Source organism: Nicotiana tomentosiformis, chromosome 11 (assembly GCF_000390325.3).
Source record: "Nicotiana tomentosiformis chromosome 11, ASM39032v3, whole genome shotgun sequence".
Classification (NCBI taxonomy): domain Eukaryota; kingdom Viridiplantae; phylum Streptophyta; class Magnoliopsida; order Solanales; family Solanaceae; genus Nicotiana; species Nicotiana tomentosiformis.
The window spans coordinates 65,688,580-65,701,794 of NC_090822.1; the positions used below are offsets into that span (position 1 = coordinate 65,688,580).

Consider the following 13,215-nt stretch of genomic DNA (forward strand, 5'->3'; position numbering starts at 1 on the left):
TTTTAGCCTTCGTTTCTACATTTATCTCGAAAGTCACAGTCTCCTCACCCACTTTATGCATGAGTCTTCTCTCATGTATATCTAAGATTGCTCTACCCGTTGCTAAGAATGTTCTTCCTAAGATAAGGGGGTCCTCCTTATTCTCTTCTATATTCACTACTATAAAATCTACAGGGAATACAAACTTATCTACCAGAACTAAACATCTTCCACTATCCCATCGGGTATCAGAGTCGTTTGGTCTGCCAGCTACAAAGATATTTGCACCAACCTTATCTCTCCAATCTCCTTCTCAAGTTTCCTGTAAATAGACAAAGGCATTAGATTAATTGATGCACCAGAATCACATAAAGATTTATCAAAACTAAGAGAGCCTGAAGAGAAAGGTATAGTAAAACTCCCTGGAACTCCACACTTTTGTGGGAGTTTGTTTTGCAAGATTGCACTACAATGCTCAGTGAGCTTGACTACTGAGGTCTCTTCTATCTTTCTCTTCTTTGTAAGGATCTCCTTCAAGAAACTTGCATAAGCTGACATTTGTGAGAGAACTTCTGTGAATGGCAAATTTACATTAACGTGTTTCAGCATATCCAGAAATCTCTCAAATTGTTTGTCCAGCTTCTCTATATACAACTTTTGGGGAAAAGGTAAAGCAGGCATGTGCTTGCCTTTTTTAGATTCATCCCTTCTCAAATTCTCTTCCTTCTTCTTTTTCTCAGCTCTCATCTTGCCTTTCTTCTTCTTATCAACTTCATTTTTCAACTGCTCCCCATTTTCTTTCTCAGGTATCATATCTTTTTGGATAAGGGCGGGGTCTTTCAACGTTTGCCCGCTTCTTAGAGTTACAACATTTACCGTTTCTTTAGGATTTCTCTCAGTATCACCTGGCAAAGTACCTGGGACTCTCTTAGATCGTATAGTTGCAATCTGTCCCACTTGTCTCTCCAAATTTCGAAACTCAGTGCCCAATTCTTTGATAGCTGCCCCGTGAGCGTCCAACCTCTCATCTGTCTTGATAATGAAGGCCTTCATTAGATCCTCTAGACCGGGCTGAATAGGCTGTTGAGGCTAAAATTGTTGCCTCTCCTGATTCTGGTATGCTGGAGCTCCTTGTCCCTGAGGTCTAGAGTTATTTTATTGCCACACATTTGCACTACCTCCAGGTTAACTCCATGAAAAATCGGGGTGCCTCTGACCCATCACATTATAATTTTCCACAGCACTCAGTTCCTCAGTCGAGGCTTGACATTCATGAGTAGGATGTCCCCTTCCACATATATCACAAGCTGCATGAGGCTCACTTTGTATTGTAGCTAAGGTCATCTTCCGTATTTCTTTGGCCATAACATCAAGTTGTACCTATACGGTCGTGTTAGCATCAACCCGATGAACACCTGTCGATCTTCTTCTTTCAGCACTCTCAGTCGGCCATTCATCTTCAAACAACTCATCAAGAATTGTGACTATCTTCTCTGGAGTCTTCTTTATCAAAGGGCCTCCAACTGTATTGATCAATGTTCTATGTGAAGTCGGTGTCAATCCATCCCAAAAGTCCTAGAGTTGTATCCAGAGTTCAATTCCGCTATGTTGACATTTTTTGATAATCTCCTTAAACCTCCCCCATGCTTCAAACATAGTCTTAGTATCTTTCTGGCAGAAGTTATGGATTTCTCTTCTAAACTTGCCCGTTTTAGCTGAGGAAAAATATTTATCAGGAAATTTTCTGGTCATCTCCTCCCAAGTTCTAATTGATCTCGTTGGCAAGCTCTGAAGCCACTGCTTAGCATCATCTTTCAATGTGAAAGGGAATGCCCTTAAGTACACTGCATCTTGTGACACACCATTATATTGAAAGGTATTCATAATCTCTTCGAAGTCCATCAAATGTGTGTTTGGATCTTCGTTCATCTTCCCTCTGAAGACACAATAATTTTCAAGGGTTTGGAGTAACCCTTGCTTCAACTCGAAATTGCTAGCTGCAATTAGAGGTGGTCTAACACTTGATAAACCTTGATTGTAGACCGGTCTAGCATAATCGCCAAGTGGTCTCCCAGGCACGGGTTGATGTTGATTAAGTCTGAGACCCTTCTCTTCTTCATAGATGTTCTGCGCATCTCTAATAGTTGCTTCCTCAGCATCCCGTGCAGCTCGTTCGCTTTGTTGGGCAGCCTCTCTCGTAGCCAAATCCACATTATCTTCACCATTTCCAGCCATAAGTTCTTTGGTTGAGGATTGCCCAACCTTTTCTGTTGTCTCGGTGAGATTTCTTTCCTTCTTCAGCTGTCATAGTTGTTTTTCAATTTCTGGATCGTATGGTAGCACTTCCTTCGCAGAAGTTCGAGTCATGCACCAATCTAACCTGTAACCTGCGCACAGACAAAGAAAAGCGTAAAAAGAGAAAAGTAAATAAAAATCCAAAATTATCACTACAAACTATTTCAAACACTATTGATTGCCAATCCCCAAAAACGATGCCAAAATTTGACGAGCGCAAAACACATATTTAAATATGCTCGCTTGTGGAATATAGTATAATATAATATCGTATCCACAGGGATTGGAGCTAAATAGTATTATCGTAGTTTGTAGCTAGATTGCTAGCTAAGATAATCAATAGTTTAGAATTATGTGATTTAAAACTAAAATTAACTAAGAATCTAAAGCTAATTGACGAATGATACTCGAACAAAAGTAAGCAAGGAAGATATCAATGGGAGAAAATAGGGATTGATTGGATAGGTAAAAGATAATTGCCTGGGATTTAACTCTAGTTAATTCACTTCTAATGTTCAAATGAGTCTCTCGAATTCACTCAATTATTAGTTCAAACATTTAGTAGAAACTCCTCTCTCAATTAAGTCTCAACCTCATAATATGAACTAATTAAAGCTCGGTGAAGATATGCACGACTTTGTAGTAGATTGGTCTTTAGGTGAACCTCTCTCGATTATCGTCCTAACTAGGTTTAACCAATAATTCAATTATCATCTTTCGATTACTAAGAAGAATTAATGAATTCAACCAATAAGATAATGCAAAGATATCACAAGTTATGCCTCTCGCGATTACATGAACATGTGAATATTGATGCAACAATTAAAACATCCAAAACGAATCAATACATAAAAACTAGAGTTAATATCACCAAATCCATCAATCCCTAAAGGGAAGTAATCCATATATATGGAGTAATTCATCACAAATATGGTTAAAGTGAAGAAAAACATAAAACAATCCAAACTTCTGTCTTGAGTGAAGATTGAATGATGAATTCCTTGTGCTTTCGCTTCTATACCTCCTCCTTAGCCTCCTTAGGTCTTAGATATGTCAAAAGTCTAGGAAATAACATTTTTCCATGTATTTATATGAAGTAGGGTCAGGTCCAGACGAAAACACCTTCTTCCTGCGCGAAATAGGACAAATACTCTATAAAAATTGCACAGGCACGTCGCCCTGGGGAATTAGTGGGGAAATCCAGAGAGCTAGTTCTGACAGGCATCAGGGATTTTGTACAGGCGTGACGCCCCATGCGCCACCCCACATGCCGCACTAGTGTTGTTTTCTCAGAGTCCGCAATGTTTCTTGACTATTTGATTATCCAGACGTGGTGTTCGACCCCTGAACGCGATCTCGGCTTAATCTCTTGGGCATTTACTCAGACTTCAAAGCTCCAAATCACTCAAATTTATTTCATAACATCTACATAGCTCGGAATCCTCATACAAGGTATAAAACACATAATTAGTGCAAAACACTAGAGAATAAAGCTCAAGCTCAATTAAAGTACAGTAAATTAGAGTGCGATAAGCGACTAAAATACGAGATTATAGCCTACCATCAGGCATGCTTAACTTGACTCTGTAACATGTAAAGCTCCCCTATATGTATAAGATTACAACCTTACTTGAAGTGTTCATATATAACTGGCTAAATATTGTATGTTCATGTTTGACTGCTGATTTCATGCTTTGTCTTGAACTGTCCTCAGTCCTCTTCTTATTGTTAATATGAAACTGAATCTGATTCTTAAACCTTGTAAGAAGTCTCTGTTTGATACTGTCTGAACATGATGACTTGTTTAAGACTAATACTATTTAGGAATATGATCCTGTTTAGCCTTTAGGGATTTCATGTTCAAATCTATGAACCTGCAGTCATGTTGAGAGTTTGGTCATGTTTCTGATATCTTTGGTAACTTATGTAAAAGGTTCTAGTTGTGACTATTTGTCTGAACCTTTATTAATACTTCTTGAAATTCCAAGTAATGTTTCTAACCCATGCATGTGCCATTAGCAAGCTAATCAGTGCATCATTAGTCTATTAGGGCAGGAGCATCTGCATTTCTTACTATATATATGAACTCTGTATTCCTCACTTTCCTTTTGAATATGTTTTTCCTTAATGATTAGACCCTTTAACAGTATGTTATGATGTTTCTGCTTCTCTCTTATGTGTGTTCAAAAGTCTGACCTTTAGATTTACCTGATATTTATTCTTTATTTAGTATCAAATGTAGTCTGTGTGCCCTTATGTCATTCTATTAGGAAGGAAAATATACATTTATGGTAAGTGATACTGTAGAACTTAGTTTACATTGAAAGAGCCTCGTAGGCACTCAAACCCATAGGAAAAATAAGTCGTTAGTGGTTAAAGGTACTTGGGAGTGGAGTTTGACTCTAGGTTAGGCTGCTCTCCCCGGCACAAGCATTGCCTTAGGGGTTGAGTCCCTTGAGAATTTTGAAGTATCGGGGGATTCAAAGGGGGCATCGACCTTGAGTAGTACTCCCTCCTTAGCCCTTAATTCATTGACAATTTTGGTTCCTTAGGGGTTTAGTGTTTAATGACAACGAAAGAATTTTAATATAAATTATTTGCCATATATAACTACCACATTAGTATAATTTCTCATAGTGTTAGACTATTGATGTTTTAATATGGTTCCAGTCATCTGTTTATATATGTTTCATGCATGGTTAAATATGCCGAAAATATGGAATATGCATCTAATGACTTTCTTTCTTTGGGCATGTACACTCATTTGGGCCTGCTGAGTTCCTAAGGAACTCAGGCCCAATCCCAACGTTGTCACATTTTGGAGAGTCCAAAGTCAGTTGTAGCCGCAACTCTCTCTACTGCTGGGCCTGCCTTCTTGAGGCCCAATTACCAGAGTACAGTCTTCTTTCCCTCAATTCTTTTTGTTATTATCTATTGCTTCGTTAATCTGGTTTACGACTTCATTATCTTTTATCTATTACCTTGTTGCTTTTGTCTTATCTTTGTTACCATGTATATAACACTCATATATTAGATTTCATACTTTATTTTTATGCTTTAATCTCATATGAAACATAGGCAAGCTTAAAATAATATAGAATTTAAAAGAAATTAGTTAGCAATTAACCTTCACTTCGCTAATTATAATTTACTCATCTCTTTACTATGTTCTCGCTCACTTGTCTTTTCTTAAAATATTAAGCCCAGAATTTAGTCAAAACAGCAGCCCCATTTTTAAAAAAAAATCAAAAAAGAATCGACAGCTTTACTATCAAGAGGTAAATCAAATTTTTTTATAAAAAGTGAAGCACTATTGCCCAAATGGATTTTCAAAAAACTGCTCCTCTTCGGATTTTAAAATCAAGGTACATTTAGGTTCACTTTCTTACAAATACCTTTTAGAGTTAAATGAACACCATTCCCTAAATCAACTGCTTTCACAACTTAACTTCTTTTCTAAAAGCCTTATGAAATATAGACCACATACATACCTATTTCATAACTCTTTTAACATATCTCTAAACTCCTTTATAAATTCACATTCCTCTTATGTCTCACATCCCCTTTTATATACCCTCCCTTAGATATATAGTAAGTCGTATTTTAATAGTAATTAAGTATAGTACAAATAACCGATCCCTTAAAATTAGTCTAAGTCCTATGGAGATACCTCAGGTAAATTTTAAGGGGTGCCTACCACCTTCCCCTTAGAAGAACAAGAACCCTTACCCGTAATCTCACAGGTTTGCAGAACTATAAGGAACATGATTTAGTAATTAAATAGGTACCCTAGTATACCTTTAAATAATAGGTGGAGACTCTCATTTATCAACAATAGAGAAACCATAAGTTGAATCTTGTTTTGTCTAGTGCAAAATAGGGTGCAACAGAGCACGTCGTTGAAGCAGTAAGGATCCTGAGGGAGAAACAAAAGGCCATTATGGGCCACCTCTCACGATATAACCAGGTCATGACGGAACTGAGGCAGGCATTGCCGGGTGCTTCCAATAATGCGAATGGACGAGGTCTAGTTCCTCCCGGTGCTCCTATAAACCACACAACGCAGATAGTCGACAACAACACCCTGAGGGGTGAAGTCGCCTTTGAAAGGGTCGGGGGAAACGGTAGCTGGTCCGATAACAACAATGATAATGATCCCTTTAAACCGAACTCATGCGGTTTAGAGGGAAATAAACGACCGAATGGATCAGATTCTAGGCACACCACCAGCATTAAAAGGACCGGACTCAAAGAAGTATATCCAATTATCATTCAAACCAAGCGTGGCACCACAGAGTTGATCCTGAAGTGGTTCAAAATTCCAGACGTGCTGAAGTATGATGGGACTTCAGATTCTCATGAGCACATCACTACCTATACAACGGTAGTAAAGGGAAACGATTTAGCTCCGCGCGAGTTGAGTCAGTTTTACTGAAGAAATTTGGGGAGACCCTCACGAAGGGGGCCCTGACATGGTATTCACTCTTGCCCGACCACTCAATAGATTCCTTTGAGATGCTCGAAGATTCTTTCACCAAGGCCCATGCCAGGGCCAGAAAGGTACAGTCCCGAAAAGACGACATATTCAGGATTGCACAAGGAGAGTCCTAATTGTTGCGGGAGTTCATGAGCAGATTCCAGAAAGAAAGTATGTTGCTCCCGGTCGTACCAGACGAGTGGGCAGCAGAAGCATTTACTAAAGGGATGAATCCGAGAAGTTCTAATGCTTCCCGTAAATTGAAAGAAAGTCTGCTCTCAAGTTCCAAGCAATAACATGTGCGATGTTCACAACCGGTACAAGTCAAAGATAAGAATTGAAGATGATCAGCTCAGTTTTCCGGCATCAACCAAGGGCTGGGACCGGGAAACGAATAAGGAGAAATCAAAAGATGATCTCGACAAAGATAGACGGTCTTCAAGGGGTCAGATTTTTAACTATGAAAGGGTCGAAGGACACGACAGAGGTTTTCAGTCGACGTATAGGTTCGCTACTGATAGGAGAGCCGATCGTTGCCGGAATAACAGATCATTGCAGGACAAGGATGTATTGAGTCCCCGAGATTCCTCCTACCCCAGGCTATCCGAATACAACTTCAACATCAGCATAGTGGATCTGGTGTCGGCTATGAGGAACATTAAGGAAGCATGGTTCCCGAAACCAATGAGATCTGATCCCAGCTAAAGTGATCCTAACTTATGGTACAAATACCACGGGACCAACGGCCACCGGTCAGGGGACTGCCTACATTTGTGCGAGGAGATGAAGATATTGCTAAAAATGTTCATCTTAGAGAATTCTTGAGTAATTGGGCTAAAACAAATTACGTCCACAATCGTGATAACACAGAACCTTCGAAGAAGATCCTCTACGATAGACAATCAACATGATCTTCGAAAGGAACGAGATTAATGGTGTGACATATTCGGCGGCAAAAAAGACGAAGGTGTCAGTGACCCACAGCAAAAGACTCCGAGAAGTCATTGAAGCCGACATTACATTCATGGAGGAAAACGCAAATGGACTACTATTTCCGCACAATGATGCATTAGTAATCTCTTTAAATGTCTTAGATTTTAAAATTAAATGTGTTTTAGTGGACCCAGGAAGTTCGACCAATATTATTTAGTGGAGAGTGTTGGAGCAAGCCAAGCTCACCAGAAGTATCATTCTGGCCACAAAACTCCTCGTCGGGTTCAACCTAGCAAGCGTGACAACCCGAGAAGAGATCCTGCTACCCACGAATGTCGAAGGGGTGATGAAGACAAACCTTTTCAAGGTAGTAGACGGCGATATGGGCTATAATATTATCTTGGGGAGGCCGTGGTTGCACGAGATGAAGGTTGTACCGTCAACATATCATCAACTGCTTAAATTCCCAACTCCCGAGGGATTCAAACAAATAAGAAGTGACCAACAAGCAGCAAGGGAGATAAATGTAATCTCAGTTTCCAGTAGCAAAGGGAAGGAACAGGCATCATAGCAATTATAGGAATTGGCGCCCGCCCCTCAAGCCGAGCAAAGTCAACTAGGGAGAGGAGTCATCGAAATCCTATTAGGTAACAAGATATTTCCAGGTACCAGAAGAAATGAACGCAACAAAATCCACGGCGGAAGAACTTGAGCAGGTCGTGTTGTTTGAAAAATTCTTGGAGAGGAAGTTCCACTTGGGGACAGGACTGAACCCCGAGCTCAGGTATGGATTTATCGAATTTCTTAAATTTAATGTTAACTATTTTGCATAGTCGCATGCGGATATGACAGGTATCCTGCCATAAGTGGTCGTGCACAAACTAAGCCTGGATCCCAACATCCCTCCGGTAAGATAGAAAAAACGTCCTATTGCCGAGGTCAGAAACAAATTCGTCAAAGAAGAGGTAACTCGATTGCTTGATATCGGTTCAATCCAAGAGGTAAAGTATCCTGACTGGCTAGCTAACATAGTAATAGTTCCAAAGAAAAATAATAAATTTCGCATGTACGTAGACTATGAGCAATATAAAAAATTCATGGAGATGTTGAAGCAGATTCAGGTGAACATCCCACTGATTGATGCCTCGAGGGAGATGCCTGGTTATGCAAAAATGATGAAGGACTTGATGTCTCGCAAGTTTGACTTTCAAGACTTGGCAACTGTGACATTGACTCAGAACTATAGTGCTGTTGTGATAAGACTTATAGCTAAGAAGTTATCCGACCTAGGGTGTTTCACAATTTTGTGCACCATAGGCAGCTATGCTTTTGCTAAAGCATTGTATGATATGGGGGAGAGAATAAACTTGATGCCCTTGTCTATCTATAAAAGGTTAGGCATTGGAAGAGAAAGGCCCATATCTATGTTATTACATCTAGCTGACCGAACGATGAAGAGGCCATCTGGTATACTTGACGATGTACTTGTGCAGGCTAGAAAGTTTATGTTTTCGGCAGATTTTATCATTCTGGACTGCCAGGTTGATGAAGAGATTCCCATAATTTTGGGAAGGCCATTCTTGGCCGGGAGGGCTTTGATTGATTGTGAAACTAGAAGCTAAAGGTGAGACTAAACGATGAAGAAATAACATTCAATGTGCAAAAGTCCATGCGGTGACCCAGTGAGTTTACTAATTTATCTCTAATTGAAGCAGTGGATGTGATTCTGGAGGAGGAAGATGAGGCATTGAATGCAAAGGACCCTCTAGCAACCTGCCTCATGAACTTAGAAGAGGTAGATGGTGAGGACTTGGCGGAGTGAGTTTTGGCTCTTAAAGGCCAAGGGTACTGGAAAAGAGAGCTCGAATTTGAGCCATTACACTTAGAAGAAAGGAAGACCCCTCCAACTAAGCCGCCAATCGAAGAGATACCACAGTTGGAACTAAAACCGTTACCATCTCACCTCAGGTATGCTTTCTTAGGACCTAACTCGACTTTACCTGTTATTATCTCATATGGGTTGTTAGATGTGCAGGTAGAATAGCTTTTGCAGGTTCTGAAGGAGTGCAAAACTAGAATTGGTTGGACTATTGCAGACATAAAGGGTATCATCCCAACGTTTCATATGCATAAGATTTTATTGGAAGATGGGCACAAACCTTCCAGAGAACATCAAAGAAGGTTGAACCACAACATTAAAGAAGTGGTGAAGAAAGAAGTGATCAAGTGGTTAGATGCGGGAATCACTTTCCCCATCTCTGACAGCAACTGGGTCAGCCCAGTTCAGTGTGTGCCAAAGAAGGGTGGAATGACTGTAGTGCAAAATGAGAATAATGAGCTGATCTCAACAAGAACAGTCATGGGATGGTGAATCTGTATGGACTACAGAAGGTTGAACAAGGCCACCCGAAAAGACCATTTTCCTCTGCCATTCATTGATCAGATGTTAGATAGATTGGCAGGGAGGTCCCAGTTTTGCTTCTTGGATGGATACTCAAGGTATAACTAGATCTATATAGCCCCGGAGGATAGAGAGAAAACGCCGTTCACCTGTCCATATGGCATCTATGCTTTTCAGATAATGTCGTTTGGCCTATGCAATGCACCCGCCATATTCCAAAAGTGCATGATGGCCATCTTCAGAAATATGGCAGAGGACATAATGGAGGTTTTCATGGATGATTTCTCAGTGACAGGGAACTCGTTCGATAACTGCCTTATGAATCTGAGAAGAGTACTAAAGAGGTGTATGGAGACTAATCTGGTACTGAACTAGGAAAAATGCCATTTTATGGTACAAGAAGGTATAGTCTTGGGACACTTAGTATCGAGTAAGGGCATTGAGGTGGACCGTACTAAGGTTGATGTAATAGAGAAGTTGCCACCACCTACTTCCGTCAAGGCAATAAGAAGTTTCCTTGGTCATGCCGGCTTTTACAGGCAGTTTATAAAAGATTTTTCCAAAATTTCTAACCCTTTGTGTAAATTACTTGAAAAAGATCACCCCTTTGTATTTTTTGATGACTGTAGGGTAGCTTTTAAGGAGCTGAAAAAGAGGTTGTATCTGTATCTATCATAGTTGCACCTGACTGGGAGCAACCATTTGAGCTGATGTGCGATGCAAACGACTATGTTGTGGGAGCCGTGCTTAGGCAACGAAAAGAGAAGGTCATGAACCCAATCTACTATGCAAGTAGAACCTTGAGTGGCGCCCAACTAAACTACACTATGACTGAGAAGGAGATTCTAGCAGTGGTATTTGCATTTAACATTCAGATCATGCTTGATACGCTCAAAAGTAATTGTTTATACTGACCATGATTCTCTCAGGTACCTAACTGAGAAGAGGAAGTCAAAGTCGCGCCTGATACGATGGGTGCTACTGCTGCAAGAATTCAACTTGTAAATCCGTGACCAAAAGGGAACGGAGAACCAAGTTGCTGATTATTTGTCCAGGCTTGAAGGAGCTGAAAAGAAGGTTGAGGTGGAAGAGATCATGGAAACTTTCCCAGATGAACAATTGTTAGCCACGAGCCTTGAGGTAGCCCCATAGTATGCAGATATTGCAAAATACCTGACGAGCGATATTGTTCCTTATGACTTGTTTTCTGTGCAGAAGAAAAAGTTCTTTCGTGATTGTTGCATGTATTTATGGGACGAACCATATTTGTTCAAGAATTGTATTTATAACATGATCCAGAGCTTTTGTTTTGCATGTATTCCCGAGATAGACCAAGCTTCTATTTTGCAGGCATGTCAGGCTTTGCCTTATGGAGGCCATTTTGGAGGAGTAAGGAAAGCTGCTAAAGTGTTAGGGTCAGGCTTTTATTGGCTGACGTTGTTTAAAGATGCACACTTTGGGTGAAGGGCTGTAATAAGTACCAACGGATGAGAACCATTTCCCGTCAACATGAGATACCTATGAACCCTATTCAAGAGGTGGAAGTATTCGATGTATGATGAATAGATTTTATGGGACCATTTGTCATCTCATATGAAAACAAGTACATATTGGTAGTTGTGGACTGTCTCGAAATGGGTAGAAGCCATGGAACTCCTGACGAATGATGCAAAGGGAGTCATTAGTTTTCTAAGAAAAAATATCTTCACCTGATTTGGCACTCCAAAGGCGATCATCAGTAATGGAGGCATCCACCTTTGCAACCGAGCCTTTGTAAAGTTGTTAGAGAAATATGGCATTCTCCATAAAGTTGCCATTCCGCATCACCCACAAACAAATGGGCAAGTGGAGGTGTCAAACAGAGAAATCAAGGGTGTTTTGACCAAGACTGTAAATGCTACTCGGACTGATTGGTGAGAAAATTGGATAATGCACTATGTGCTTACTGCACTACATTCAAAACTCCGATTGGTATGTCACCTTACAAATTAGTTTTTGGAAAGGCGTGTCACTTACAGGTGGAGTTAGAGCATAGAGCATTTTGGGCATTAAGGAAATTAAATCTTGGCATGGAGGTCGCCGGTATGAGTAGAGTCACAGAGCTACATGAGCTTGATGATTTCTGCTATCATGCTTTTGATAGCACCCGGTTGTACAAAGAAAGGATGAATATGATCCATGACAAAAATATTATTGGAGTAGAATTTTAAGCGTGGAGACATGGTACTATTGTACAATTTAAGACTGGAATTGTTCCTAGGTAAGTTGAAGTCACGATGGTCAGGACCATTTCTTGTGCAAACGGTACATCCTACGGGAGCAGTTGCAATTGAGTCGGAAGATAGAGTTCGGAAGTTCACGGTCAATGGGAAAAGGATGAAACATTACCTTGGCATGGATGAGGAAAAAGTGGTGTCGGTGATTTCTTTGAAGGAACCACAAGTGTTGAGTGAACCTTGAGCATGATTGATTACATCATGCCGCGACATTAAATTAGGATCTTTATGGGAGGCAACCCATTGTAGTATTGGATTCGTCATGCAGTTTGACGTTAACCAAGGCGCTTGTTGGGAGGCAACCCAATTCGTAATTTATTTTAGCTTAATTAGACTTTTCTTTTTTATTTTTAGGTACTAACAAGTTTTTAGTTAAGTCTTGGTGTTGGAACAGGTACTGGAGAACGTTGGGAGGTCATAACACTTGGAGTAGTTCACAAAACAGAATAGAAACCACTTGCATATGCTCCGGACCTCGCCAAGCGAGGCAAGAATCACGCTACAGAGTTGGAGCCGCGCATCCTACAGCGCCATGGACCTCGCGTCAGAGTAGGCGCCGCACGCCCCAAAGCCTCCTGTTTCTCGCGTTGTGCCTGGAACAACACGCCCAGGCTCCGCTCCTTCGCGTGTTACAACTCGCAATGCCTAGCCCCTAGACCGCTCTCTCCCTTCCGTCGCCAGGTCTGTCATGAAACCTACCTCGCTACTAACCTCACGTCGCCAGGTATGTATTCCTTTTATTCTTCTTTCTTTTCTTCTTCTTTCTTCTTCTTTCCTTTTCTTTAAAATGCAACACACACCTTCAATAACACACCCGCCCAGCCCTAAACGCAACACACACACCCACACACTCG

General features: G+C 40.6%; 1 protein-coding gene and 1 non-coding gene across 2 annotated transcripts; one reads left to right on the forward strand and one right to left on the reverse strand.

Annotated features, from left to right (window-relative positions):
- Window positions 1-249: 249 nt before the first annotated feature.
- LOC138901587 (uncharacterized) lies at window positions 250-1,032 on the reverse strand. The gene has a single exon (XM_070189361.1). It carries the CDS (start codon window positions 1,030-1,032, stop codon window positions 250-252), a length of 783 nt encoding a protein of 260 aa, XP_070045462.1.
- A 544-nt stretch (window positions 1,033-1,576) lies between these two features.
- Window positions 1,577-1,683, forward strand: LOC117274661 (small nucleolar RNA R71). Its single transcript, XR_004504806.1, has one exon. It is a non-coding gene; the product is annotated as a small nucleolar RNA R71 (small nucleolar RNA).
- The last annotated feature ends 11,532 nt before the right edge of the window (window positions 1,684-13,215 follow it).

What these genes read in the sequence shown, in the direction of transcription:
- LOC138901587 (XM_070189361.1), bottom strand. Translation starts at nt 1,032, where the DNA reads ATGAAGGCCTTCATTATCAAGACAGATGAGAGGTTGGACGCTCACGGG.